Source organism: Carcharhinus amblyrhynchos, chromosome 6 (assembly GCF_965287045.1).
Source record: "Carcharhinus amblyrhynchos chromosome 6, sCarAmb.v2.hapA, whole genome shotgun sequence".
In the NCBI taxonomy this organism is placed as follows: domain Eukaryota; kingdom Metazoa; phylum Chordata; class Chondrichthyes; order Carcharhiniformes; family Carcharhinidae; genus Carcharhinus; species Carcharhinus amblyrhynchos.
Window position 1 is genome coordinate 41846107 of NC_137329.1, and position 27520 is coordinate 41873626.

Sequence of the window (27520 nt, forward strand, 5' to 3'; positions counted from 1 at the left end):
GTGTGGAATGGACTGTCTGTTGTGATAGTGGAGTCAGACACTTTAGGAACTTTCAAGCGGTTATTGGATAGGCACGTGGAGCACTCCAGAATGACAGGGAGTGGGATAACTTGATCTTGGTTTTGGACAAAGCTCAGCACAACATCGAGGGTTGAAGGGCCTGTACTATGCTGTACTGTTCTATGATCCATATGTTTAGTATTCTCACTGAATGTTTTAAAAACTGATGCAGATTTCTTTGTGTTTCTCAGATACAGAGCATGGAGAAAAATCAGGTGAGGTGAATCACATATCCAAAAGGGAGCCAGGCAATTTCCCAGCCTAATTTTAATCTTTGTGGCTGTGTCCAGGCATAGCAGAAGCAGGAACATGAAAATCTGCCCTATTGTTCTTTAAAGTGAACTTGAAGTCTTCAGTTCTATGTTCATGCTCACTTGTTCGAAATGGATGACATAGAAAATGTTAAAGCTTTTGATTTGATTTATTATTGTCATATTATTGGTATACAATGAAAAGTATTGTACCTTGTGCATTATACAGATAAAGCATATAGTTCATAGGCTACATAGGGGAGGAGAGTGCAAAATTTAGTGTTAGTCAGGGTGTAGAGGAAGATCAACTTAATATGAAATAAGTCCATTCAAAAGTCTGATGGCAGCAGGGAGGAAGCTGTTCTTGAGTCTGTTAGTACGTGACCTTGGACTTCTGTACCTTTTTCCCAACGGAAGGTGGAAGAGAGTATATTCGGGGTGCGTGGGGTCCCTGGTTATTCTGGCTGATTATGCTGGCTGCTTTTCCAAGGCAGCGATAAGTGTAGGTGGAGTCAATGGAGGGGAGGCTGGTTTGCACAATGTACTGGGCCACATTAACAACCCTTTGTAGTTTCTTGTGTTGGGCAGAACAAGGACTATACCAAGCTGTGACACCTAGGTGAAAATGAATGTTTTTTTCCTGAATAACTATTTTTGGTTCTAAAATCCTAAAAGAAGCAATTAAATGGGGGAAGCTGATCAATACCACGACAGAGTGAGGCAGCACACGTGAGGCATTGGCAGCAACTACCTTTTGTTTATTTGTTCATGGGGCTTGGGCATCTCAGCATTCATTGCCCATCCGTAACAAACTAAGCTTTCATGAATTAGCCACATTCAAATTTCACCTTTTGACAAGGTGGGATTGTGAAACCATTCCCCAAAGCATTACTCCGGATTACTAGCCCAGTGACAATACCACCATGCCACTGCCTCTCTCATTTCAGATGTGGTCGTTTCCTTTTGTAATTGTTTTAACTTAACTCGGTTAACATATTATCCCTCTGAAAATAAAATAAATCAACGGGGTGAAGCGGTGGGGACTGTGGGCGAGAAGTGAATAAAAGTTGGAATAATGAGCTTGAGTCACGAATGCAGGACGCCTGGGTCAAAACAAGCAACTCCGGCGGACGAATTTGGGCGGTGCACCAGGTGGCGGGGCAGGGTTTGGCCGGTGCACCAGGTGGCGGGGAAGGGTTTGGCCGGTGCACCAGGTGGCGGGGAAGGGTTTGGCCGGTGCACCAGGTGGCGGGGAAGGGTTTGGCCGGTGCACCAGGTGGCGGGGAACTGTTTGGGCGGTGCACCGTTTGGCGGGGAAGTATTTGGGGGGTGCACCATATGGCGGGGAAGTGTTTGGGCGGTGCACCAGGTGGCGGGGAAGTGTTTGGGCGGTGCACCAGGTGGCGGGGAAGTGTTTGGGCGGTGCACCAGGTGGCGGGGAAGTGTTTGGGCGGTGCACCATCCCCTACTCTGGGTGGGTCAGGCTGGTGCCCTTGTATTTTATTCCTGGTTCTCGGCACCGAGTCTTATGTCTGCGAAACCCAGCCTCCTGGTTGTCCTCAGCGCTGCTGCTGAAGGTAGGTCGGTTCAAACCTGCCTCTGAACTCGGAGAGGTATTAAACCCGAGTGTCTTCGCCGGTGTTTGGTTCATTCCAATCTGTTGCCAACTCCATTGTAAGGAAATAAATTGCATTTGCTAATCCTGATATCATTGAGTAACATCGTCCAAATATGAAAAAGGGGGCCGGAATATATTTCTGAATAAGCTGTCCTTGTCCTTTTTGAAATACAATGTTAAGTGCCCGGTCTAAATTAATTTTATTATATGATGTTGGGCAGTGAGTGTTGCCAGGCTGTGGAAGGTATTGGACTCCTGCAACACAGAAGGAGGTCATTAAGTCCTGTACCAGCTGAAGTTGTCCAATTAGTTCCAAACTTTCACCATAGCCCTGTAAACATTTACTTGCATTTAAGTAGCTAGCTCATTTTGTTGGTACCCAACATTTGGAAGTATGAACTTTCAAATAAGGGATAGTAACTAGTCAAAGACTGATTGCTTTTTATTTTTATTTCCCAGGCACCGCTGTAGACCAGGAGTGCTGATGCCAATTTGTAATTTTCTTACTCCTCGTTTTTGCCATCAGCTAATTTGGACTCCATGAATGATTAATTCCATGCTGAATGGCTCATGTATTGACTGAGCTGTTCTTTTGTTGTTAAGGATATAGGAACAAGAGTTGGCCATTTAGCCCCTCAAGTCACATCCACCATTCAGTGAAATCAGTACTGATCTGTGACCAAACTCCATTTAACTGTCTTTGTCTCTATCTCTTATAAGCCATTTGTTAGCAAATTATCAATCTCCATTTGAAAATTAGCAATTAATCTAACTTTAAGTCCTATTTTCAGAAGCGTTTCAAACTTCTCCCACCTTTTCTGTGTAGAGATGTTCCCTAACTTCACACCTGAAAGTTTGATTGCAATTTTAAATCTCTACCTCCCAGTCCTAAATTCTTCAACAGTAGGAGATTGTTGTTCTCCATCTATCCTACCTATTCCCATTAATGGCTTAAAGCTCAATGAATTCACCTTACTAGGGGATTTTCACTAATAAGTAAACTTTAGTCTAACTTTCTAAATTCAAGAGAATGCAAGTCAAGATTATGTAATCCTTCTTTAAGGCCAGTACTGTATATTCTTCCGAAAGTGTGGTGCATAGTTATTCACAGTATTCCAAATATAATCCAGCCTAGGCTTTTGTATATCTGAAGCCTGACTTCTATTGTATTCCTTCTACTCTGCTTCTCTGATAATGTTGTGATCAATATAAAAGGCATTGTTTCAAACACTAAAGGAGACATTTGGAGTTCATGTGTTAGTTAGATCCCAGTATTTGTTTTTAAAGATTCTCCTATTTTCATTTATTCATTTATAAAATAATCACTTTATAAAATTCATTATCAAAAATAAATGTTTGCAGGTGTGCACCAATTTTTGGAATGCAAAGGTTCCACCATTCTGCCTTTGTCTCTTCAGTTCATTGGCAAGTTTTTTTTTTGTTTTTTAGTACTTGAGGGTGCATTCTTCTTTCATTTCTCCAAGGAATTGTTATGCTTTATATTTGTTTATTACTAGATAGTTTTGTTTGGTTCAGTACATTCACAGAATGGTTATAGCATTGAAGGAGGCCACTTGACTCATTGCATCAGCGTTGGCTCTATGTAGTGCCCTTCCTTTATTGGGCTGCTTCCATAGGCAAGACTCCATTTCCTATCTACTGCATTGCGTCTTTAATTGCTCAGTATGTAGATAACTGTGGTCCTGAGGATTGAATAAGTTTTTACCCTTTTCTCTGTATTAGTGACATGTATCATGGACTGTATCTTGATTTTGAAAGATAATGGGAATATATATGCTGCTTAATTGTGTCTTAGATTATAAATGGTAGAACTGCTTCATTAAATCAAAGCAATGACCTTCCTTGCAGTTTTGAATAAGATGTCTCTCTTTTGTAAAACAGAAAGTAATAGCTGTACTAGACCGAAGGAAAGGAAAGATTTTCTGTTTTGCACTTTATAATTAGCTAAGTACTTTTGAATTCACTAATTTAGGGAGATGCAGCAGCCTATTTGTCCTTAGGAAGGTTTGACAAAGAGCAACAAAATAACAGAGTAGATCAACTATTTTCAGTGTTTACAGGGATAAACGTTGACCAGGGAGATCTGCCCTACTCTTCCTTGAATAGTGCTGTGGGATCCTTGACATCCATGGAGTAGAGGGACCCTCTTTTTTACATCTCATCTGAAAGATCGCACCTCCAATATTGCACTCAGCTTACAACATGTACTCGAGGCTCCAGAATGGAATTTGGGTTCAGTCTTCTGAGGCACAGCCAAGACAAACTATCTAAACTGGACTTGAGACAGACTTCCTGAACATTAACCATTATGTATGAGTTTGTTGCTGATTGGCCTATCAATCTCTCTCTATTTACTGGCGTCAGCTGAAATTCTCACTGGGGGCAAGGAAAATTTAAGTAAGGATCTCTTACACTTAGACTGTAAATAAAACCCATGGACAATTCCGAGTAAATCATAGTAGATTATATCACCATACAATACCTGTTATTTTATTTTCCAGTAGTATGTTAAAATCTTTCTTGTTTATAACCATGTACTTGTCGGATCGTCACCCTGTTGCCCCTTGGATATTTGTCTCACTGTTGTTATGATGACAGCAGATGTTAAACACTGAACCAACCGAATCCCAAAGGGGGAAGCCTTGGCTTATGGGCCATTCCTATTTTTTGTATTTTGAAAATGACAAGCGGATGTACTGATCCAGGCAGCAAGAAGTTCAGTAATGTTTTTGGGGTTTTAAAAATTAAAGATAATTTATTAACTAGAAAAGAGAACCTCAGTGTGCAAGATTACAGTTATGCAGCTAAAATAGTCTTACAAACATTCTCCCAAAGGACTCCCTATTTGGTCAGATCCACAAGTAAAGATCTTCCAGGTAGTACTCCATATAGATGTTTGGCTATAAAAATCCCAATATTATTACCCAAGACAACTGCACAACCTCTTAAGCATTCTTCTAATCTACTGTGGAAATCCAAAAAGCCTTCAGAAACAAGACTACTTTTCAAAGCCTGGGATTTTTCTGGCTTGAATGGGTGGCTGATGCAAAGTGCACCTTCTCCCAATCTGGAGCTGTTTTTCTGAGATATTCCTCATGCAGCCAACACCAAATCAACTCAACATTTCTCCTTAAAGAGCCTTTTGTCTATGATTCCATTGTCCTCACAACTTCTCCACTTTCATGTAAAAACTTTCATGTTTTCTTGTGTCTTTATCTATGTGGGAGTGCTACCTGGAAGATCTTTACTTGTGGATCTGACCAAATAGGGAGTCCTTTGGGAGGACTCATCTTTCTAAGACTATTTTAGCTGCATAACTGTAATCAGCATCAAAATTCCTTTTGCATTCAGAGTAATGAGCATCTTAAATTGTAGAAGAAAAGGATGTGAGTGCCTTCAAAGACTATACTGATTTAAATGATAATGTGAACGTGATGTATTGTAATTACAATAAATGTTTTACACAGCATTCCATATCATTTCGCACATATTTCTGTAGCTAATAAGGAGAGTGCAGTTTGTTGCCCAAGTATTCCAGTTTTACATGAAAAAATCTCAAGCAGACTGAGGAAGAGTGAACACACTTTCGGGTCAAATAAAATTTAATAGTTTACTCATTAAATATTTACAAGTTGTAAAAGTTTCTTACTTCCTTTGAAATTAAACAGCTGTGGCAGAAAAAGTCCCTATATATTTTGTAATGCAAATAATCGATCTATTTACCTGCACCCCAAACCCACTGTAAAATCTTATTACAAATGTACAAACCTCACATTTCTATCATTTCATGCCTTAAATTTCCCAGGGAATCTATCTCTAGTAACTTTTCCCAGCTTAATTAAATCATTTGCGCACTCAGTCGTTTTCAGACAGTAACAAATATTCCCAAACATATTTTCAAAAACATCCATTCTCATGCTATGCTCACACCCCTGTGAGAAGTGAGTCTCAGTCTAGTTCCAATGGAGTGTGGCTTCAGGGAATCCACTCCATCTATCAATCCTCTGTTTCATTAAAGCCTTTAAGAATAGTTTATCTTTGCAGCGAGGAAATTATTGTCTACTTTTGATACATTGCTAAATTAGCTAAAACTATTGAGAAGCAGATTAATCCTTCAAAGTATTGGATGGTAATGACAAAGCAGAATACTGTTACTTCAATCATTTTATACCCATGTATGGGAATGTAATAAGTATATACGGTAATGATTGTACTGAATTGCTTTTATTTAGCTTTTCTTTCTGTCCTGACCCCCCAGGTGTATCTGCACACTCGTTTTATCACTCCTATACACTATGTAACACAGCCTTTAACCTGCAGATTGCTACTCCAGGGGTAAGTGCCAGAGACATATGTTTTATTCACTGAATCAGTGCATATTTTTACAATACACATAATCATTCTGCTGTACGAATAAGCAGTCTGACTAAACCTATTGGAAGGGGAAGGAAGGTCCATTGAAGGGTAAAGGCATGTTAATATCTATAATCTGTATCTCTATTGGAAACTTCCTGACTGCAAGCCTTGCTTCCCATTGTCACATCTTTGTGTTATATGTTTTCCATTATGTGTGTGTGGATGGTTTTAAATATAGTTCCCTATATAAATATCTTGCACTTCAAATATACACTCTTGGAATGGGTTTATCTTTAATCTGCCAGCTCTTCGGTTTGTATGACAGCCTCATGCTCCAACTCCATTTCTGAACTTCCCAGTTGCCATTAGTTGTCCTAACTATTAGTTGTCCTAATAAACCATAAAGTTCAGGTAGAATCATAGAATTCCTACAGTGCAGATGGAAGCCATTTGGCCCATTGACTCTGCACGACTCTCTTGGGTACACCTAATACTTTGATATTAGCTAAAAATAAAAAAAGTTATATAGTTTTAAAATGAAGACATATTTATGTCAGTATATTCTGTTCCAATTATTCAAATCTTTTTAGCCCCTTTACCTGAAGACTATACTTGATCTTACTCTATGAATTATACAACAAGAGTTATCAGTTAACATTACTAAAAAATCTTGTTTAGGATGTACAGTTCTCACATTCTACTTCAAAACCGAGAATGATTGGATTATGTTTTTGGCATCTTGCCTTAATGTGTTGAATTAAATATTCAATTAGCATGTTTTGCACCACCCACCACCACCGCCACCCCCCCCCCCCCCCCCCCCCCCCCATTGTCCTCAGTTTGTGAAGCATAGCTCTGACCCAAGCTAGTTGGCACCCATTTGATAAGAAGGGTCTTATCTGTCTGTGTTTGTAATAGGGAAAACCATTGGATTTTGTGGGGCTGGATGAGAATAACATACGCTGGATCCAGGACTTCCGTATGAAACCGTACGCAAACCCAGCTAAGCTGGAATCAATTGATGGTAGGGACCTCATCCATTATAAGACACAGCTTTCTATATATTTCAAATATAGAAGGTAATCTAAGAATAGCAGCTACGTCAGTGCCTGTTATTATTTCTGCTTTGTTTTGGAAGTTGGGATTAAATAATTATCATGTGCTTACAGAATTAAGTTTAGGTTTATGGTTGGCAGCATCAGAATTCCTTTTGCATTTAGAGTAATGGGTGTCTAAATTGTAGAAGAAAAGGATGTGAGTACCTTTAAAGACTGTACTGATTTAAATGATGATATGAATGTAATGTGTTTTAATTACAATAAATGTTTTACACAACATTTCGCACATATTTCTGTAGCTAATAAGGAGAGTGCAATTTGTTGCCCAAGTATTCCAGTTTTGCATGAAAAAATCTTCAACAGACTGAGGAAGAGTGAGCACAATATAAAGGGAGGTCAGCGAGAGGGCGAGAAAGCCTGAAGTGTAAGCAGTACAAAGAGCAAGAGACACTAAGAGAGGGTCAGACGAGACCTGATGAAAAAGAGACGTTGATGATGTCCCTGTGATTTGTGCAGTTTTTCTTTACAGTAAATCATGTATGCTAAGTTTAACATTTTATGTTTTACATAGTACAGTGGACATTTAAAGGCAAACCTAAACCAAAATGTTTTGATAATTTCCTATTAAATTACCTATTTTGTGTCTCTAGGTGCTAGGTACAATGCTATCCTGATTCCTAACTGTCCTGGTGCTATGGTAGATCTTGCAACCAATGGATACCTAGCCAAGATTCTTCAGCATTTCTGCACTGAGTCAAGTGAGTAATTTAAAATTTAAGTTTAAAGTAAAAATTTATTTATTAGTGTCACAAGTAGGCTTACATTAACACTGCAATGAAATTACTGTGAAAATCCCCCTAGACGCCACATTTTGGCACCTGTTTGGGCATACTGGTTTAGTATGGTCAATGCATCTAACCAGCACATCTTTCAGACTGTGGGAGGAAACCGGAGCACTAGTAGGAAACTCGTGCAGACGCTGGGGGAATGTGGAAACTCTACATAGACAGTGACCCAAGCCAGAAATTGAACCTGGGCCCCTGGCACTGTGAGGCAACAGTGCTAGCCACTGTGCCACCCATTTATTCAAAATTGTACTGTAACTCATGCCAGAGGCTTGAAAGAGAAAATACCTAATTGTTAATTATAGTGCTTTGTTTTGCAATGTATGAAGAAAACATAATTCCAGTCAGTGCTGAGGGGGCGGATCTCAGACAGAGCAATGGTTGAAATGCTGAAGTTGGCCATTGTCACCTCTTTGCTCAATTAAGTCAAATTAAGTCAAACATTCCTGCCCAGATTGCTATCCAGTCACCCTGGAAAGTTGTGTTTGTGGTTCAAGGATTGAACTTGATTGTGATGACAATGCCTGTTGTCAAAGTTTACAGAACAATGGCCACTTGTGACAGGTGCTGGTGAGCTTCTGACCCATCTGAAAATACAGAGCACCGACGGGGTTTTTAAGTTCTTTAGTGCCACCCTCATGATGAAGAAAGTCATGGAGCACTGAAGCTTCTGAAGAATTGGGAGTAAAATGGTGAAGTGATTTTGGAAATTATTCCCAAGAATGAACAATTGGCCTCCAATGATAAAATGTCTGCAAACAGAATTGGGAACCTGATGCAGAAACTATTTGCTTGGGCTTTGATATAGAAAGATTATTCCAATAAAGTGAAATGTGACTTAGTAAACTGGAAAATAAATCTAAGGACCGGAACTGAATGTGGTGGAGGACAGGAAACCAGGGGCACTGAGCAACAAAGGGTTTGTGCAGAATTGAGCCAGGAAATCCCAGCTGCAGTGTTTCCCGTTTACTTTCAGGGACTTGGGTTTAGTTTCTACTTGAAATAATGAAAACCTCCACTATGGTTTGCTAGCCATATACAGTAATATATAGAGTTAGATACACTCAATGTTACTTCACTTGTGGTGTGGAGGGGATGAATATAAGTGCATGAATGCTCGAAGAGGAATCCAAATTTAAAAAGCCAAATTTTAATGATTAATTTTCTTTCGAACGTGAGGAAGGCTGAAGAGCATGCTTAGCTGAAAGACTTTGAATCTTAGTAATGAAAATGCGCATTCGGGTTGATTTTAAGTACTTAATAAAATTTCCTCCTTCTGCATCCTGACTTCTCCGCTGATGGTGATGAACAGTGTCGGACAATACAGCATGATATAGATAGGCTGCTAAATTGGGCGGAGAAATGGCAGATGGAATTTAATCCAGATAAATGCAAGGTGATGCATTTTGGAAGAACTAATGTAGGGGGGAGTTATACAATAAATGGTAGGACTATTAAGAGTATAGAAACACAGAGGGACCTAGGTGTGCAAGTTCACAAGACCCTGAAGGTGACAGCACAGGTGGAGAAGGTGGTGAAGAAGGCATATGGTATGTTTGCTTTTATAGGAAGGGGTATAGAGTATAAAAGCTGGAATCTGATGTTGCAGTTGTATAGAAAGTTGGTTAGACCACATTTAGAGTACTGCGTCCAGTTCTGCTCGCCGCGCTACCGGAAGGAGGTGGAGACCCTGGAGAGAGTGCAGAGGAGGTTTACCAGGATGTTGCCTGGTATGGAGGGTCTTAGCTATGAGGAGAGACCGGGCAAACTGAGGTTGTTCTTCCTGGAAAGACAGAGAATGTGGGGACGCCTAATAGAGGAGTATAGATAGAGTGAACAGTGGGAAGCTTTTTCCCAGGTTGGAAGTGAAGATCACAAGGGGTCATGGGCTCAAGGTGAGAGGGGCAAGGTATAACTCAGATATTAGAGGGACATTTTTTACACAGAGGGTTGTAGGGGCCTGGAATGCACTGCCAAGTAGGGTGGTGGAGGCAAACACACTAGGGTTGTTTAAGACTTACCTGGATAGGCACATGAGCAGACTACAGATGAAGGGATACAAAAGAATGTTCTAGTTGAGGATCAAGAGCCTCAGGACGTTCCTGGGAATTAATAGATTCCTATCGGCAGTCCAACAAATTTTAAGGCTCACCTTGTCACTTACGTTGGAGCTATTGGGGATCTTCCATTAATGTCTGTATAGCCTCTTGTATGTCTATTTATATTTACTGACGTCTCCTTTTACATCCACAGGCGATTCGGTCAGCCTTATTGGCCAACAAGGGGCATACACGCGGTGGGTTGTGCGAGGGTTGCTCTTGGATGTTGCTTCGAGAGTTGCCTAGTGGTTCACGTCCGTTAGCATATGCTTAAACTGGACCAATTGACGAGCAACACGTCAGCTCAGTGACTATCACTGTCTGCTGTGCAGTTACAGGGGCCTGGGTCGGATCTCCGGCTTGGACCAATGCCTGTGGGAGTTTGCACATTCTCCCCGTGCTTGCATGGGTTTTCCCCGGGTGCTCCGGTTTCCTCCCACGTCCCAAAAACATGCTTTTTAGGCTGATTGGTGTCAATAAATTGTCACTGAATTGGATCTCCCTTAATCTGGCGCACATGTATTTCCTTAAATTTGCACCCCCTTTATTGTGGAGTTCCACTAGAAGTAGTCAAAAATGTCGACGATCGATGAAAGACTTGAATAAGGCACTCACTGAGTGTTAAAATGGGAGCCGTGGGCTTGTAGGGCCAAAGTGCCTGTTTCCTGTGCTGTGCTGTTCTTTGTTCTTTGTTCTTCAATTGTTTTTAAATCCATTCAAACTGGAACTCGTTTCCACCTATCCCATTCAAGCATTGTGTGCCTTCAGTACACTCCCCGCTCTGGCCGCCCCCTCGCCTCTCCCTACTTCCTGCCACCCCTCTCGCCCCTCCCTGCTTCTGGCTGCCTCTCTCGCTCCTTCCACCGCGCCCCCCCCCCCCCCCCCCCCCTGCTTCCAGCCATCCCCCCCTCACTTCTGGCTGCCACAGTGGCACAGTAGTTAGTGCTGCCCTCTCATAGCGCCGGGGTCCCAGGTTCAATTCCTGCTAGGGCCACTGTCTGTGTGGAATTTGCATATCCTCCCTGTGTTTGTGTGGGTTTCCTCGCTTAGTCCAAAAATTGTGCTGGTTTGGTGGATTGGCCATGCTAAATTCTCCCTCAGTGTATCCGAACAGGTGCCGGAGTGTGGCAACTAAGGGATTTTTACAATAATTTCATTGCAGTGTTAATGTAAGTCTATTTGTGATTAATAAATGAATTTTACTACTCTGCGGCTCCTGCCGGCTCTTTCACTTCCCACTACCTTTCATTGCCTGCCCTCAATCTTATGTTATCAGTGGGATGTACTTATTTATTTGATGTATTGAACCCAAGCTTCTTGAAAGTATTGCTAGATGGCAGGCACCAAACCATGAACTTTGTCTCGAATTATATACTGATGTTTCTTTTGTTGTGGTTTGTAATGTAGTTGGTGCTAAACTATGCTTTTAGATACAATGTTAAATGAAGGTCCTGTTTGCTTGTTCAAGTGGGCATTTACATTTTCTGCGGCACTATTGGAAACATAACATGGAATTGTGTTAGTGCCCTGGCCAAAATACTCCCAGAAATATTATTGGATTTTTTTTAAGCTGTTCATTCCTCTGCAGCTTGTAAAAGATTGCTAGTGTACTCTATATTACTGCACTTTTGTTAGTGGCCGAGTCCTGCTCTTGATTCTTTTGTACAATGACTGTTGTGTTTACCCAGTTAAGAACTGCCACTGTTTGGTGAAAATAATCTGTTCCTTAAAATGTTAAAGTGATAATGAAATACAAAATAGGAAAGTTTTTCTTAGAACCTGATTAAGTCATGGTCTGCTCAGGGTCGGCAAGAGGAGATCTACTGTTTAAGTTGTTAATATTTGGTGAAATTGATAATTGCTTAATTTCTCAAAATTAACATTTAGAAATAGTGGGGGAAGGGAAATTAACTTGCATTGTTAGACTAATTTAAAAAAAACGCAACTTTTGGCCAGTTTTTCTTTTTTGGGCCATTGATTGTACCCTGCTTTTGTAATTTCTGCTTTCATTTGAAACTTGAATTGCAAGTTTCCTGTCCTATAGATATTCATCTCGTCTGTTAGCTGCCTCCCACATTTACACATTCTTCAAGCTGCTGTTTTACCTTTAAGCATATTATATCTATTCTTGTGTGTTTTATTTTAGTAAATATCTGCTACCCCTTTGTTTTGGTTGCATTTCAACACTTGTTTTATTTTTCACTCTTTTTACATTCTGAAAAGCTGCAGCTCAAGTTACATCAATTTGTTCTCCATGGCCGCTGACCAACCTGTGTTTGCAGTGATTTTTTTTAAAAAAACAAAACAGCATAAAGCATTTGAATTAAATCTATTTTCAAAGACTAGTTAAATAATTTCTTGAATATAATAATTAAGAAGGAATTTTGATTGGCCTTTAATTAATGTTGTTTCATTCGCCTTCATTGCAGAACCAATATGTGTGGTGGGGCACGGAGTTGCTGCTTTGTGCTGTGCTACAAACCAGGACAAGTCGTGGATATTCCAGGGATATAGTGTAACTGGAGTAAGTGCTCAGTTTAAGTGTACTTTATGTAAGAAGACAAAGCCCCTTCGCTCGCAACATCCACCACCTAGAATGACAAGGGCAGTTAATGCATGGCAACGCCACCACCTGCAAGTTCCTCTTCAAACCACATTCCATCCTGATTTGGAAACATATCATCATTCCTTCACTACTGGGTCTAAATCCTGGACCTCCCTCCCTAGCAGCACTATGGCTGTACCTACACATGATGTGAAAATGCCAGCATTGGACTGGGGTAAACACAGTAAGAAATCTCACAACACCAAGTTAAAGTCCAGCAGGTTTATTTGGTAACTCAAGCCACTAGTTTTCAGAGCGCTGTTCCTTCATCAGATGCGAAGGAACAGTGCTCCAAAAGCTAGTGGCTTGTGCTACAAAATAAACCTGTTGGACTATAACCTGGTGTTGTGAGACCTCTTACTGTGCTGTACCTACACCACAAGGACCGCTGTGGTCCAAAAAGATGGTTCTCCAGCACCTTCTCAAGGGCAATTAGGGATAGACAATAAATGCTGACCTAGCCAGAGATGCTTGCATCTCATAAGTGATTTGATAAAAGTAATGCTTTAGTTAAACTCTTAAAGGCATGAATTATAGAAGGAAGCAGTTTGGTCCAGAGTGTTAATGCTAACCAAAAAAGAACAATCCAACCTCATCCCGCTTTTTGGTTCTTGGTCTGTAGCCCTTTGGTTAATGGAATCTCAAGTGCATGCTCAAAATAGAGAGAATACGAAGGTTTTTTTTTTAAGCGCAATGATAGCTGCTGTCTGTACCGCCCTTTCAAGCAGTGAGTTCTCGAGCCCAATCCCGTCCCCTGTTTTCAGGAATTAAAAAATGCTCTGCAACTCCCTTCTACTCCTTTTAACAATTAATTTAGATTTATGCCCCCTGGCATTGATCTATCTGCTAATCAAAAATAGGTTCTTGCTGTCCAGTCTATCATAATACCACCTTCATTCAATCTAGTCTCAGCCTGCTCTGACCCGAAGAAAACAATCCCAGCCCATCTAATTATTTTCTCTCATTGCTAACTATTCCTGGCAATATCTTTGTAAATCTCTTTTGCACTGTCTCGTTTAATCACAGACTTCTTCTAATATGGTGACCAGAACTGTATGGACTAGCCGTACCAGTGGTTTGTATGGTTCAAGTATAACCTCTCCACTCTTCTGTTGTAGGCTTCAACCAATAAAATAAACTATCCCATGTCATCTTGACATTGTTTACCTATCCTGCTACCTTCAGGGATTTGTAGATACACATGCCACGGCCCCTTTGTGCCTCTACACTTTCCAGATTCCAATGTTTTTTGTGTATTCCTTTTGTCTTGTTTTCCCTTTCCAAGTGCATTATCTGACACTCCTCTAAATTGAACTCCATTTGCTCCTAATCAATCTGCCTGACAAGACTATTGATATGTTCCTGAATTTGGCAGCTTTGTTCCTCACTATCAACTACACAGCCAGTTTGGTATCCTCTGCAAACTTAAAAATTATGTCCCCTACATTTAAGTCTAAATCATTGATGCTTCACCATAAACATCAAGTGATGATACCTGTGATCCACACTAAATGTTGAGATCTTGGCGTTAGACTGGGGTAAGCACAGTAAGAAGTCCTTAACACCAGGTTAAAAGTCCAACAGGATTATTTGGTAGCACAAGCTTTTGGAGTTTCGCTCCCTCTTCAGGCACGTCATCTGAAGAAGGAGCGAAACTCCAAAAGCTTGTAGTATCAAATAAACCTGTTGAGTTTTAACCTGGTGTTGTGAGTCTTTATACTATCCTCACTGGAGCCTTCCTTTCAGAAAAGCACATGTCGACCATAACTCTTCGAGTTATTGGACCAATTTTTCAGCTCATGAGCTTTTAATTTACTGATCAGTATGCCATGCATAATCTTGTCAGAAACCTAAAACCCACATAAACAATATCAAACATAGCTAGACTGGCTGGCCTGTAATTACTCAAGATGTCCCTTTCTCCCTTCTTACAATCATAGAATCCCCACAGTGCAGAAGAAGGTGGTCATTAGGCCCATTGAATCTGCACCAATGATAAAGCCACCTAGGCCCTATCCCTATGACCCCACATATTTACTCTGTTACCCCTAACACTAAGGGGCAATTTAGCATGGCCAATCAACCTAATCCGCACATCTTTGGAGTGTGGCAAGAAACCGGAGCACCTGGAGGAAAGCCAAGCAGACACGGAGAGAAATGTGCAAACTCCACACAGTCACCTAAGGCTGGAACTGAACCTGGGTCCTTTGTGCTGTGAGGCAGCAGTACTAACTACTGTGTCATCCCATATTTTAAATAATATGCAAGTAAGACTATAAGGTGAGAAAAACATTTGTTTATTTTACTGTATGGCAACTGTCCATTGCATTGATAAAATGCCATTTTGATGATTTCCCCTCATTGCTAAATCCTCATGGCCTTGATTTCTTATAATATTTTGGAGACAGTCTGAGAAATTCCATTTTGGGCAGGCAATTTTGCTGAGCTTTCACTCAAACTTGTGCAAAAATTGCAGGCATATATATTTTCAAAAACCCAATGATTGTTTTATAGATCTTTTGATAAATAGACTGTCTTTAATTACTGTAAGACTGTGCCATGCAGGAGCATTCTAGATTGCTGATTTAGCTATAGTTCTGATGATTTGGTTTAAGATGAACAATTGCAATTTATTTTTAAAAATGGATAATTGGCTGTCTTTCTTCGCAGCCCTCTGTCTTTGAGCTAGTGAGGAGGAAAGATTTTGCAAGTCTGCCAATCATTGTGGAGGATTTTGTGAAAGACTCTGGAGGCACCTTCAGTGGTAGGTCATCTCTGGTTTCATATTAGTCCAGTGATTGTAACTAAGAGACCTTCCGGTTTCCTTTCCATTTAAAAGAAAATCTCTGGTTTGTACAAATCTTCTATAAAGTTATCAAACTGATATCTGTTTAGCTGAATGTTGCATTCCTGTGAGTCTGAGCTGCTACTGCTTGGGTGATTGTGGCAGCATAATATCAATGCAAATATTAGACAGATAATGTTCACGTTTTCATCACACTAAAATTTGTTTTGGTTTAAAGGATAGCTGAAATTATTATTAGTGTGAGTTTTGTTTTAAAAAATGTAGGGAGAGTGACTTGGCATTCATTACATGACTCAATGTATTTATTTTTCTCACCATGTGCTTCTGAAGGCAGTCTATCACTGGATAAGGTACTCTGGCAACTCAACCAAATAGCTGTAATTAATTTCAGACTGAGTGTGAATGCTGATAGCTATAAAGAATAATCACAGCCAACCCTAACTCTGTCATTAAACATCTGGTATTAAGAGAATTTTTCACTGCTGATTAAAGCTGCAGCAAATGGGATTTCTCTGATTCATGGCTGATATGTCTCTTGCTGAAACACAGACTTGTAACTACCTCAGAATGGCATTTAGCAACAGAGTGCCACTCCATAGTAACTTGTCTTCACTAAGAATCCAAGGCCGCTGTTTCACCTCACCTTCCTGATTTGAATGTAGGGTGGGATCAGATATGAACATTGGAATGTGGGGCCGGGCGCAGTGGCTGTACCGTGCGGGTCTCAGTGTGAGTCCTTCAAATTGTTACCCTGGAGTTAGAAATGCTTCTTTTCCTTCTACTTCTTTCAGAATAACTATTGGTGTAAAACTGGCAGAACCATTCAAAGTTGGTGGTTTATGTTACTTTGGATGGTTCCCAGCCCAGCACAATCATTCAATTAGCCTTTCTGGATAATTGTTGGGTAAACCCTTACATGGGAATTTCCAAGAGGAATTCCCCAGTGCTTCTTTGCGGGGGACCCTTCTCCCTCTCCCCCCACCGCCCGTCGCCGCCACCCCCCCCCCCCCCCCCCCCCCCCCCCACCGCATTGCTGGGGTGCCAGGAAGTTATGGCTCAGAATAAATTAATAAATATAACTAGAACTTTTACATTACTGTGTTACAGCAAGAAGTATGACATGGTGCTATGGGAAAATAATTATTAGAAAATGGGAGTAACCTACTTTCATCTTTTTAATAAATTCTGGATTCTCCAGAAATATTCAGTATCAAATACTAGTTGTACGATTTTGTTTTACTTTCTTTGGTTAAGTTGTAAGCTAACCAAGTTTGACGTGTTGCTTCGCCACCAATAACTATTATTCTCACTTTTTCACCTCTGCCCTGCCTTCGTTGGTCTGTGATTATTCCAACACTTCCATATTTTTTCAGGTCATATGAATTGTCTAAATTAGATAATAGATAATGTTATTGATCAGGATCAGCCAGAGTTTCCCTTATGGTTTTGTTCATTAGAACAAAGAACAACACAGCATGGGAAACAGGCCCTTCAGCCCAACGAGCCCACGCCACCATCTTAACAATGTGTTTTTCCTACTCCGCCCTTGACCCATGTCTCTGCTTATGGTACCCCCATTGGAAACCAGATTAAGGGGAGAATAATTTAGGGACAATTTGTTACACCAATCAGCCTAAGAGCACATCTTTGGGGTGTGGGAGGAAACTGGAGCACCCGGAGGAAACCCACGCAACCACAGGGAGAATGCGCAACTCCCACAGACACTGGCTCAAATCCATGTATCTGCACAGCTAGCAGTGATAGTCACTGAGCTGTTGTGGTGCCCATCTGGTCCATTTTTAAGCATACACAGACAACGCAAAGTATTAGGCCACTCTCGAAACATCCAAGAGCAGCCCACGCACGACCCACTGTGTGCATGCCCCTCGTTAGACAACAAGGTGGACCAATGCACCTGCGGAGTAAAAGAGACAAAACATCAACACGTGTAGCATTAGATTTCCAGGAACATCCCGAGCCTCTGATCCTTATTTAAAACTGTCTCCTATAACCCTCCATCTCTGTTTCGCTCATGTGCCTATCTAAGTAAACCTTAAGTCCAGCGTGCCTGCCTCCACCACCTTACTTGGTAGTGCATTCCATACCCCCACAACCCTCTGTGTGAAAAACCTCCCTCTAACATCCAAATTATACCTCTTTCCCCCCCCCCTCACCCTAAGCTCGTGGCCCCTCATGATATTTGTCTCCAATCTAGGAAAAAGCCTGCCACTGTTTATCTATACCCTTCATTATTTTATACACCTCTATCAGATCCCCCCCCTTAATCTCTGTCTTTCTAAGGAAAAGAGCCCCAGTTTACCCAATCTTTCCTCATAACCCAGTCCTTCCGTACCAGGCAGCATCCTGGTAAACCTCCTCTGCACTCTCTCCAGGGTCTCCACGTCCTTCCGGTAGTAAGGTGACCAGAACTGGACGCAGTACTCCAAATGCGGTCTAACCAATGTTCTGTACAACTGTAGCATTAGACGCCAGCTCTTGTACTCTATACCCCTTCCTATAAAGGCTAGCATACCATAAGCTTTCTTCGCAACCTTCTCCACCTGTGTTGCCATCTTCAGAGACTTGTGCACTTGCACTCCCAGGTCCTCCTGCATTTCTATACTCTTAATAGGTCTACCCTTTATCATGTAACTCCTCTCTACATTATTCGTTCCAAAATGCATCACCTCGCATTTATCAGGATTAAATTCCATCTGCCATTTGTCTGCCCAATATACCAGCCTATCTATATCCTGCTGTGTCACCTGACACTCCTCCTCACTATCCGCCAATCCTGCCATCTTGGTGTCATCTGCAAACTTGCTGATCACACCACGTACGCCCTCTTCCAAGTCATTTATATATATATTACGAATAGAAGAGGTCCCAGTACTGAGCCCTGTGGCATCACTGGTGACAGACCTCCAGCTAGAAAAGGACCCTTCCACTACTACACTCTGTCTCCTGTTGCCTAGCCAGTTTTCAATCCATCTAGATACCTGTCCCTGTATCCCATGAGCCTTAATCTTTTCTACCAACCTACCGTGAGGGACTTTGTCAAATGCCTTACTGAAATCCATATAGACGACATCAACGGCTCGTCCTTCGTCAACCGTTTTTGTCACCTCCTCAAAAAATTCTACCAGATTCGTAAGGCAAGACCTTCCCTTAACAAAGCCATGCTGCGTATCCCTAATCAGATCGCAACGCTCCAAATGTGTATACATCCTATCCCTAAGAATTTTTTCCAACAACTTTCCTACCACTGACGTCAAACTCACCGGCCTATAATTACCAGGGTTATCCCTACTGCCCTTTTTAAACAGCGGTACCATATTAGCTATCCTCCAGTCCTCTGGGACCTCGCCTGTGTCCAAAGAAGAGACAAAGATTTGCGTCAGAGGCCCAGCAATTTCATCTCTCACCTCCCTTAGCAGCCTGGGATAAATGCCATCAGGCCCCGGAGCTTTATCAGTTTTTATGCTGCCTAAAAACCCTAACACTTCCTCCCTCGTAATGGATATTTCCTTCAACTGGTCTACAGCTCCCTCCAAGACATTACAAGACACCAAGCCCCTCTCCTTCGTGAATACCAACGCGAAGTATTCATTCAGGATCTCCCCCATTCCCTCAGACTCTATGCACAGTTCCCTTCCTTTGTCCCTAAGAGGACCGATTTTTCCCTCTAACCACCCTTTTGTTCCTAATATAAGAGTAAAATGCCTTTGGATTTTCCTTAATCCTATCCGCCAAAGCCATTTCATGCCCCCTTTTCGCCCTTCTAACTCCCCTTTTGAGCTCCCTCCTGCTCTTTCTTTATTCCTCCAGCACTCCGTTCCCAGTTGCTTAGACCTAACATATGCCTCTCTCTTCTTCCTGACCAAGTCCTCAATATCCCCTGTAATTCACGACTCTCTAATCCTGCCTTTCCCATCCTTCCTCTTTACCAGCACGTCTTTCCTGCAACCTTTTCAGTTTTCCCTTGAAAGCCTCCCACTTGCTGACCGTGGACTTACCCGCTAACAACCTCTTCCAATCAGTATCCATCAGCTCCTGCCTAATCTGGCTATAGCTTGCCTTCCCCCAGTTCAGCATCCTCCCCTTCGGACAGCACTCATCCTTTTCCATTTTTATCCTAAAGTAGACAGACTTGTGGTCACTGTTAGCTTACTGCAACCTCAACCACCTGACCTGGCTCATTACCCAAAACTAAATCCAGTATAGCCCCCTCCCTGGTCAGGCTAGTTACATACTGCTCCAAGGACCCTTCCATCACACATTTTACAAATTCCTCCCTGTCCGAACTCCCAGCTCTAGGCACCTTCCAATCCACTCCAGGAAGATTAAAATCACCCACAACAACCCTATTTAGATGTGCTGTTCTTATGTTGCCTTACCATCGAGAAGAGTCCTGTTCTGTGCTGAATTACCATGACAAGGACAACTGCAAAAACTCTCATACTTGGTCACTATCCAGGTGACTCTTCCTAGAAAGTAAGAGATTACGGATATAAGCTGGAAAAGAGTTGGGATACTGTGATGGTAGCAATGCTTCATTGAAGAATAGTCCTGCAAGCAACATTACAGATGGTTAAATAGGGCCAGCACGGTGGAAAAGTGGTTAGCACTGCTGTTTCACAGCAGCAGAGACCTGGGTTTGATTTCAACCTTTGGTAATTGTGTGGAGTTTGCACATTCTCCCAGTGTCTGCATGGGTTTCCTCCAGTTGCTCCAATTTCCTTTCACAGTCCAAATATGTGCAGGTTAGGTGGATTGGCCATGCTAAGTTGCCCCTTGGTGTCCAAACATGTGTAGGTTAGGTAGATTAGTCATGGTAAATTAGCAGATGGGTGGGCCTGGATGTTCTTTTGCAGAGTCGGTGCAGACTCGATGGACCGAATGGCCGCCTCCTGCACCGTAGGGATTCTATGGTTCTGTGGTCTTATCATAGCTATGCTAAGTGAAATCCTTTAAGAAAGGACAGGAAAAAATTAGATAGGTTTAATTTACAAAAACAGCTGCTCTTAGTATCTGGCATTCTTTCAAAAAACCTAAAATGATCAACGTGAAATCTCCTAACACAGAGACCACACATCCAAAATCTTCAAATCAAGTCATGGTTAATCAACTGCCGTTTAAGAATTGGGAAGGAACCAAAGGGGCAGTGTGAAGATTGGATGCTATGATTAGACCTTAAGTGGCATTACAATGTCTGTTTCTTTATTTTTAGCTAGTAAACCCGATGCCGTACACGTCGTGTTTGACAGGCACCTTATAACTGGACAGAATGACCAATCTACACTCTCGGCCATTCACAACCTTATTCTTTGCTGTAATGCAAGGTGAGAAATTATCTGAGAATCAATTGATGCAAAGAGTTTTATCCATTGACATATCAGAGGGGGCTACTTCATAACTTGAGTAGCAGAGTGTTGGATTCCCATGCTGAACCATGGGTATAAATAACATTGCTGATATTCACATTTTACTCTTCTAGCATTGCCATGTGAGTTCAACTAATTCTTGACCAAGTTGTTAGATGAACAATGTTTTTCAGACTGGAGAATAATAAACATACATCTTTCTGTTGATCCATTGGAAATGGTTGTGATCAGTTATGTCTATATGACATTATACTGCTGAACACACATTTACAAACGTGGAAGATTTTTGGCTCATTAATATTTATGCATTCAAGTTCTATTGTCTCCTGTTAGAACCTTCGATTGTTTCTTAAATTATCTCAAGAGTTTTCATCTCTACTAACCATCCAGAAATCCAATCTGTTTATTAATCATTATTTATAACTTACTGATACTTGTCTTAAGTTTGCTTTTTATTAGCTTGAATTTGTTTCCACTTGTCCTGTAAACATAAGTCATTTTGAAATAATTTTCAGGTTTACCGCAAAAGTTCACCTCCGTCTCCTTAACAACAGTATTCTATTTTGTAATATCACATTGATATTAATTGCCTTCCTTAATTTGGTAACATTATCAATTCTCTTGAGTTTATGAATGCAATCCTTTGATGTAAATTCAAAGCAGTAGTGATCCTGATACCAATTCCTGAGTACCTCAGTTTGCACCAAAGCTGCCATCCCCCTCCCCCATATTCGTATAGCTCTTTTGGCAAGTACACAGTTTCCACCTTTGGCCAATTTCCATTCCCAAGATTGCCCTAAATTCCCATAGTTTGGAGTTTAACATTGCTTTATATGTCAAACTTTATTGAATTCCATTTGGAAGACTGGGTCCGTATCATGGGACATTTTTTTAGCCTGCTTAGAATATCACTTTCTCATAGAAATCAAAAGATATTGGAAGGTAGTGCTTCCCTTCTGAATCCATGCTAACGTTGGTTTACTAGGTTATTAGTGTACAGATAATCTGACTGATTTCATTATTTTACACCATTATAGTAAGGTTAATAGTCTGTGTTTGTTTGTAGCTGCTTGGTTTCCATTCTGTTAAATATGCACCACATTTCTAATCATTAATAACCATCTCAATTTTCATTTACTCTTGTACTCTGGGATTAATGCAATTCCCAAATGATACGTTTGTCTTCAGCCCTTTAAACCTGTCTTCCTTATATTTAAATTATTAATTCCTCTCTGCAGTGCAAGGAGACTTGCTACTCTGAATACTTGGGCAAAGAGTGAATATGGCATAATCCTAGTGAAGACAAATTGTTGAGTGACTGCACTCGTGACAATGTTAAGTAAAACAGATGAAAGGCAGATCTAGGAACTCAAAACTGTGCATTCATAAGGTTGCATTGATCAAATAGCAGCATAATCATACACCATCATAAATGTGTAAACTCACGGCCCAATAAATCTCTCACTACTGCATCGCCATCAAGCTAGAACTCCAACACTGACTCAGAACTGTAGTGTCAAAGGAAATGCCAGGAGCAGAACCAGGCATACCTTAGAATAAGACACTAACTTGGTGAAAGTGTAATAATAGACTACGTGCATGTTGAAATGCCAAGAATAGGTAACCAAAGACAATGTCACAAAAACATATTTAGTCAAATAACAGTTTTTAATCCAAGGACTGGAAATACAATCTAAACTTTTATAAACAAGAAACTTTTTAAAACAGTGACGGTACTCAATTTGCATCACTGTACTCTCCACATTCAATCCACTAGGAGCCATCACATCTGCAAAGTCTCCTCATGGACAATAACTTCAGGAGCATATAGTGAGCCACATATCCTACTCCCATTAGCAAGGCTATCATCTGGGACATGGGTTCCAAGATATGAACTTGTCAAGCTACAATGAGAATGTGCTTTAAACCCATCACTTGAACAAAAGGACCTTGACTGAGGAAAGGGATTCTCAGCATGAATTATTAAGATATGGGGAAATACACCAGTAACTACCATATTTGAATCATTGGGCGACGGTAATGTATGACACCCACTTTTTGTGTTTAAGTTTCTGCTTTCTGTGCAGTAAGAGGGCTAGCAGCTGAATTTTGGGGTGGTTCCTTCCTTTCTGTCTCCAAATGAACTTGGAAGTTTTCAAATCCTTTTTGCTGACCATGACCACTTGAAGACACCCTGATGTAGACAGAGGCTTCTTGAAGCAAGTCCAGTTGCACCACTGCCTTTAGGGGCATAACCAAGTCAGCTTTCTACATCTTTAAACTGCTCTGATACTGCAGCATCACCCTGAGGACCACTGAGGGACTGTTGCAAGACCAAGTTCAGCCAAGTTGCCAACCTCCACAGACTATATGCTTCTCTTAATTTTCTGGATTCTAATTTGATTAATCTATCCCCACTCTGTAATCTGATTGTTTGTGTGTGCATATCAGTTTCAACTGTGGGTTTGCAAGAAAGATGAAGCATGTTCATTTTCTTTAGATAAGGTTAAGTATAATAAAGCTAATCTCTATCTTTGTTAAATTCGAGAAAACCTGTCCAGTTGGTTATTTTGTGATGTAAACAGTTAAGCACTCACTGAATTGGCAAGTGTACCCTTTGTACAAAAACCATGTTACAGTCAAGAATGGGAAGCTACTCAACACTACCTTACTTAATAACAGCTAAACAGTATGTTAAAGACAGCTGAACAGGCCCACAACAAATGGATCAGAGCAAAGCTCTGTGGTCCTTCTGAATTCAGTCATGAATGGTGGTTGGCAGTTGGGAAACTAACTAATTCCCAGACTAGAACCAAAAACAAGGGTTAAGTATCAAAGTGGCATTAGTGTTGTAATATTAAAACGGTTGGTTCAGCACTATGTTTTCTTGTCATTGATTGTAGGTAGTGAAAAGATGTATTTTGTGACCTCCCAAATATTTTTGAACGTTTTCTTTTATTCCCAGGAAATGATTGCACTTTATTTCATGATCGTATTAGGATTCAGCAGTTTGAAGAACTGGAACCAACAAAATCTCTACTCCCAGTTTCAAAAGTAAAAACAAGAAATCGGGCAAAAGCTGATGCTGAAGAGGACCTCAAGTCTTGTTGAAGAGGCTGGTCAAATATTTCCCTTTCAAATGCTTTTGTACACAATGTCAGTGCACACAGTTGTCAACTACTTTTGATAAATCTGATTTGAGCAACAAAAATGTGGTTTACTAATGTTGAGTCTGCTTGTATTAACTGTGACCAAATAAATGTCTTGGATTAAGCAAATTGTAAATTGGAACTTCCTATAATAACTGTAGAAAAATGAACATTTCTTACAGGGAAGTAAATCTGGGGGAGTAATTTATTAATACACTTTATATAAGCAAATAGCAGTATAGCCAACTTGAGAAAATCTGTTAGAAAGCATTAAGTTCCTTCATTTTAGAAGTTGTTTTGGCCCTCCGAGACTGTTTGAGATTTACCAATAGAAATAGCCACAGAAATGCATTCAAAATGGTCTGGGTGCCACTCTGGGCTTTCCCATTTGTTGGAGACCACACTACGAACTATGATTGTACATGTTGGAATCTGTGACATGGTTTCCTGGAGTCACATGATTTTAAAGTGACACATCTGTAAAATGTACCATGGAACAGGGCTTGATAGCTGTGAACTGAACTTGAGGGAAATTTGACTTGAGTGTTTGGATGCTGGCTTGGGCACTAAAATGTGAGTAATAAATACAATTATCCATTCTTTGTTACAATTATGAAGTTTTTCAGATTATATTTTGGGCTATAGCTTTACGTTTAGAATAAATGAAATTAGTCATGTACACAATAAGTGGGAGAATACAGAAACTTAAAGGTACCTTGGCATGTATGGAAGTAGCAGGACTGGTTGATAAGGTGGTTAAGGCATATGGAACACTTATTTATTAGCCAAGGCATAGATACAAGAGCAGAGATGTTTTGCTGGGACGATTTGAACAGGGATGTTTTGCTGGGACTACTTGAATAATGTGGCAGTTCTGGTCACCTCATTACAGAAAGGATGTAATTACACTGGAGAGGTCACAGTGGAGAATAAGGAAGATGTTGCTAGGACTGGAAAATTGCAACTGAAGAAAGATTGGTAAGGCTGGGGTTCTCCTTGGACAGAGGAGGCTGAGGTGGATTTGACTGAGATGCACAAAATTGTGAGGGAGCTCGAGGGGAAGGGCCTATTTACATCAGCAGAGAGGTCAGTGACTGGGGGCAGAGATTTAAAGTGATTGGTAGAAAGATTAGAGGTAAGATGAGGAAAATCTTTCCAATCTAGAGGGTTGTGGACATCTAGTACTTACTGCCTGAAAAGATAGTATAGGCAGAAGCCCTCAATTTAATTTAAAAGGTGTCTGGATATGCATTTCAAGTGCCATAACCTGCAGAACACTGGACTAAGTACTGGAAATGGCTCCTCTTTTGGCTGGCAAAGTCATGTATGGACCAAATGGCCTCTTCCTGTGTTTTAAACTTCGTACGATTCTGAGTCATGCCGCAGTCTGCCACACAGCCTGAGTGGTTTGATTTTTACAGAAGAATCTGCAAGGTATTTACACTTGATGACAGTCTGAGTTTATCATGAGTAATTTGAGTCTCACATAGTGTGATAAAGATGTTCAAGGTACTAGGGCTTGTAAACTGTTGTGCTGGAACTTATCCATTTACTTCTAAGATGAAAGGGAGTTAGGATCTGTGATGAAACTCAATGCTTGCCTTAATCTTAACGCAGTGGTTGGGAACAGGTCGATTACGCACGTGCCGGCCAGGAAATGACTGCACACGTGCATTTCCAGGTTCTCGTCTTCAGGCAGGAGGCTGCCCCTAAACAGAAGCAAAGAAGGGCAAACAGTGTGAAAAGCAGCTGAGGCTGAAGAAGCAGGGCACGGGAGGGGGCCAGGGAGAGACCCCAGGGAAAGTCCCAGGCAGAAACAAAGACAAGGATCAGGGAGAGGTCCAGCTTGAAAGAAAGGAGCAGAGCAATAGGCTTCAAGTTAGAGAGTTGTAAGGAGCAGAGATAAAGCAAAGCAAGCTTGAGGTAAGCTCTTAAGATCCAAGTAGGCAACCGAAGGTTGATGTTTTCTTCCTGGGGCTTGTTAGAGCAATGATGTTCTGCTTGGCTAGCTGACAATCTGAAATTGGGCTTGGAACATGGACTTGAGTGTACTTTCAGATCTAGGGAAAGGAATTTCAGGTGAAATTGAAACTCTGCAAGATGGGTCATTCTTGCAGCTATCCATGTGAGAAAGACACAGTTCATTGAGACTGGATCACAATGCAACAAACGTTTGGTGGATTGCTGAGAAATCTGCGGAATATACTTCGGTTGCATCTGCCATTTACTTCGGAACTGTGTCTCACCACAGTTAATTCATGTACCCCATGGTTAATCTGCGTATTAAAATATAAGACATTTGTAAATAGTTTTATATTTGTGAATTTGTCTAAGATATTACTATGGTAAAAGGAACAGTGAGTTTGAATCATTTGTTTGTATTAAGATCTTATTAATCGTTTTGTCTGGTGCAATACAGTTCTTTTTTTCTTGTTAATAAACATTTTATTCTTGTGTTAAAAGTTCATAAGCAGACTCTGAATTTGTTCAGTAACCTTCCTCCAATGATTTTTTTTAAAACTATATCAAGCCAGATTTCACTCCAGAATCTGACTTGTCCAGCAATAACATCAGCTAGGATTTGTAACAGGTCAAGGATAAGTTACCTGAATGCAAAGTTAATTGGTTTCATGTTGCCATGGGGAAGAGAGCAGAGCAAGTCATCTTTGATATCAGGTTACAGGTTTCCCATAAAAGAATAAATGTCAACAGAGGTTCTGTGTGGTCAGCAGAGAGAAGAGGCTGCTTGAGTTTGCTGGCTGTCATTGCCAAATGTGGGAGGGAGGTGGTGTCTTTTCAAAGGGATGCATCTTGCAGCCATCTTAAGAATTTTGACAGATTAGTTCTGGCATGGCCAAGAGCAAAAGAATCATTGGAACAAGATTTAAGCATCTGTCCAAAAACTGAGGAAAGTACCTGGAGACAGTCACTCATGTTTTCCCTCCCCTCATGAAGGAGCACCTAGTTTCTCCTTGACACCTTTCCACGAGTTTGGATAAAATCTTATTAACTGAAGAACTGCAAGCATAAACTTACTTTTTTCATGGGATGTCGGCCAGCATTTATTGCCCATCACCCCTCATGAGTGGCCATTTTAGACAGCATTTAAGTGTCAACCACATTGCTGTGAATCTGGAGTCACAGGTGAGATGAGGATGACAGGTTTCCTTCCCCAAAGGGCATTAGTGAATCAGGTGGGTTTTTAACAATGATCAACCATGTTTTCATGGTCATCATTACCTTTTTAACTTAAGATTTTAATTGCATT

The 27520-nt window shown here is 40.9% G+C and overlaps 1 protein-coding gene across 3 annotated transcripts; it reads left to right on the forward strand.

Moving 5' to 3' along the window:
• The first annotated feature begins 1700 nt into the window (after positions 1-1700).
• Positions 1701-27520, forward strand: gatd1 (glutamine amidotransferase class 1 domain containing 1). 3 transcript variants are annotated; one of them, XM_080190312.1, is made up of 8 exons: positions 1702-1888; positions 6209-6285; positions 7225-7330; positions 8015-8122; positions 12738-12832; positions 15584-15677; positions 20950-21061; positions 22881-24062. In XM_080190312.1, exons 1-8 carry the CDS (start codon positions 1840-1842, stop codon positions 23014-23016), a joined length of 777 nt encoding a protein of 258 aa, XP_080046438.1. In that variant the 5' UTR covers positions 1702-1839; the 3' UTR covers positions 23017-24062. The 3 variants fall into 3 exon arrangements, with proteins under 3 accessions (XP_080046440.1, XP_080046438.1, XP_080046439.1); XM_080190313.1 differs by lacking the exon at positions 22881-24062 and adding an exon at positions 24069-27520 and having other exon boundaries at positions 1706-1888; XM_080190314.1 differs by lacking the exons at positions 20950-21061; positions 22881-24062 and adding an exon at positions 16050-16300 and having other exon boundaries at positions 1701-1888.

Coding starts and splice junctions, on each gene's coding strand:
- gatd1 (XM_080190312.1), top strand. CDS start 1,840: ATGTCTGCGAAACCCAGCCTCCTGGTTGTCCTCAGCGCTGCTGCTGAA. Junction 8,123..12,737: donor GCATTTCTGCACTGAGTCAA/GTGAGTAATTTA, acceptor CCTTCATTGCAG/AACCAATATGTGTGGTGGGG. Junction 21,062..22,880: donor ATTCTTTGCTGTAATGCAAG/GTGAGAAATTAT, acceptor TCAATCCACTAG/GAGCCATCACATCTGCAAAG.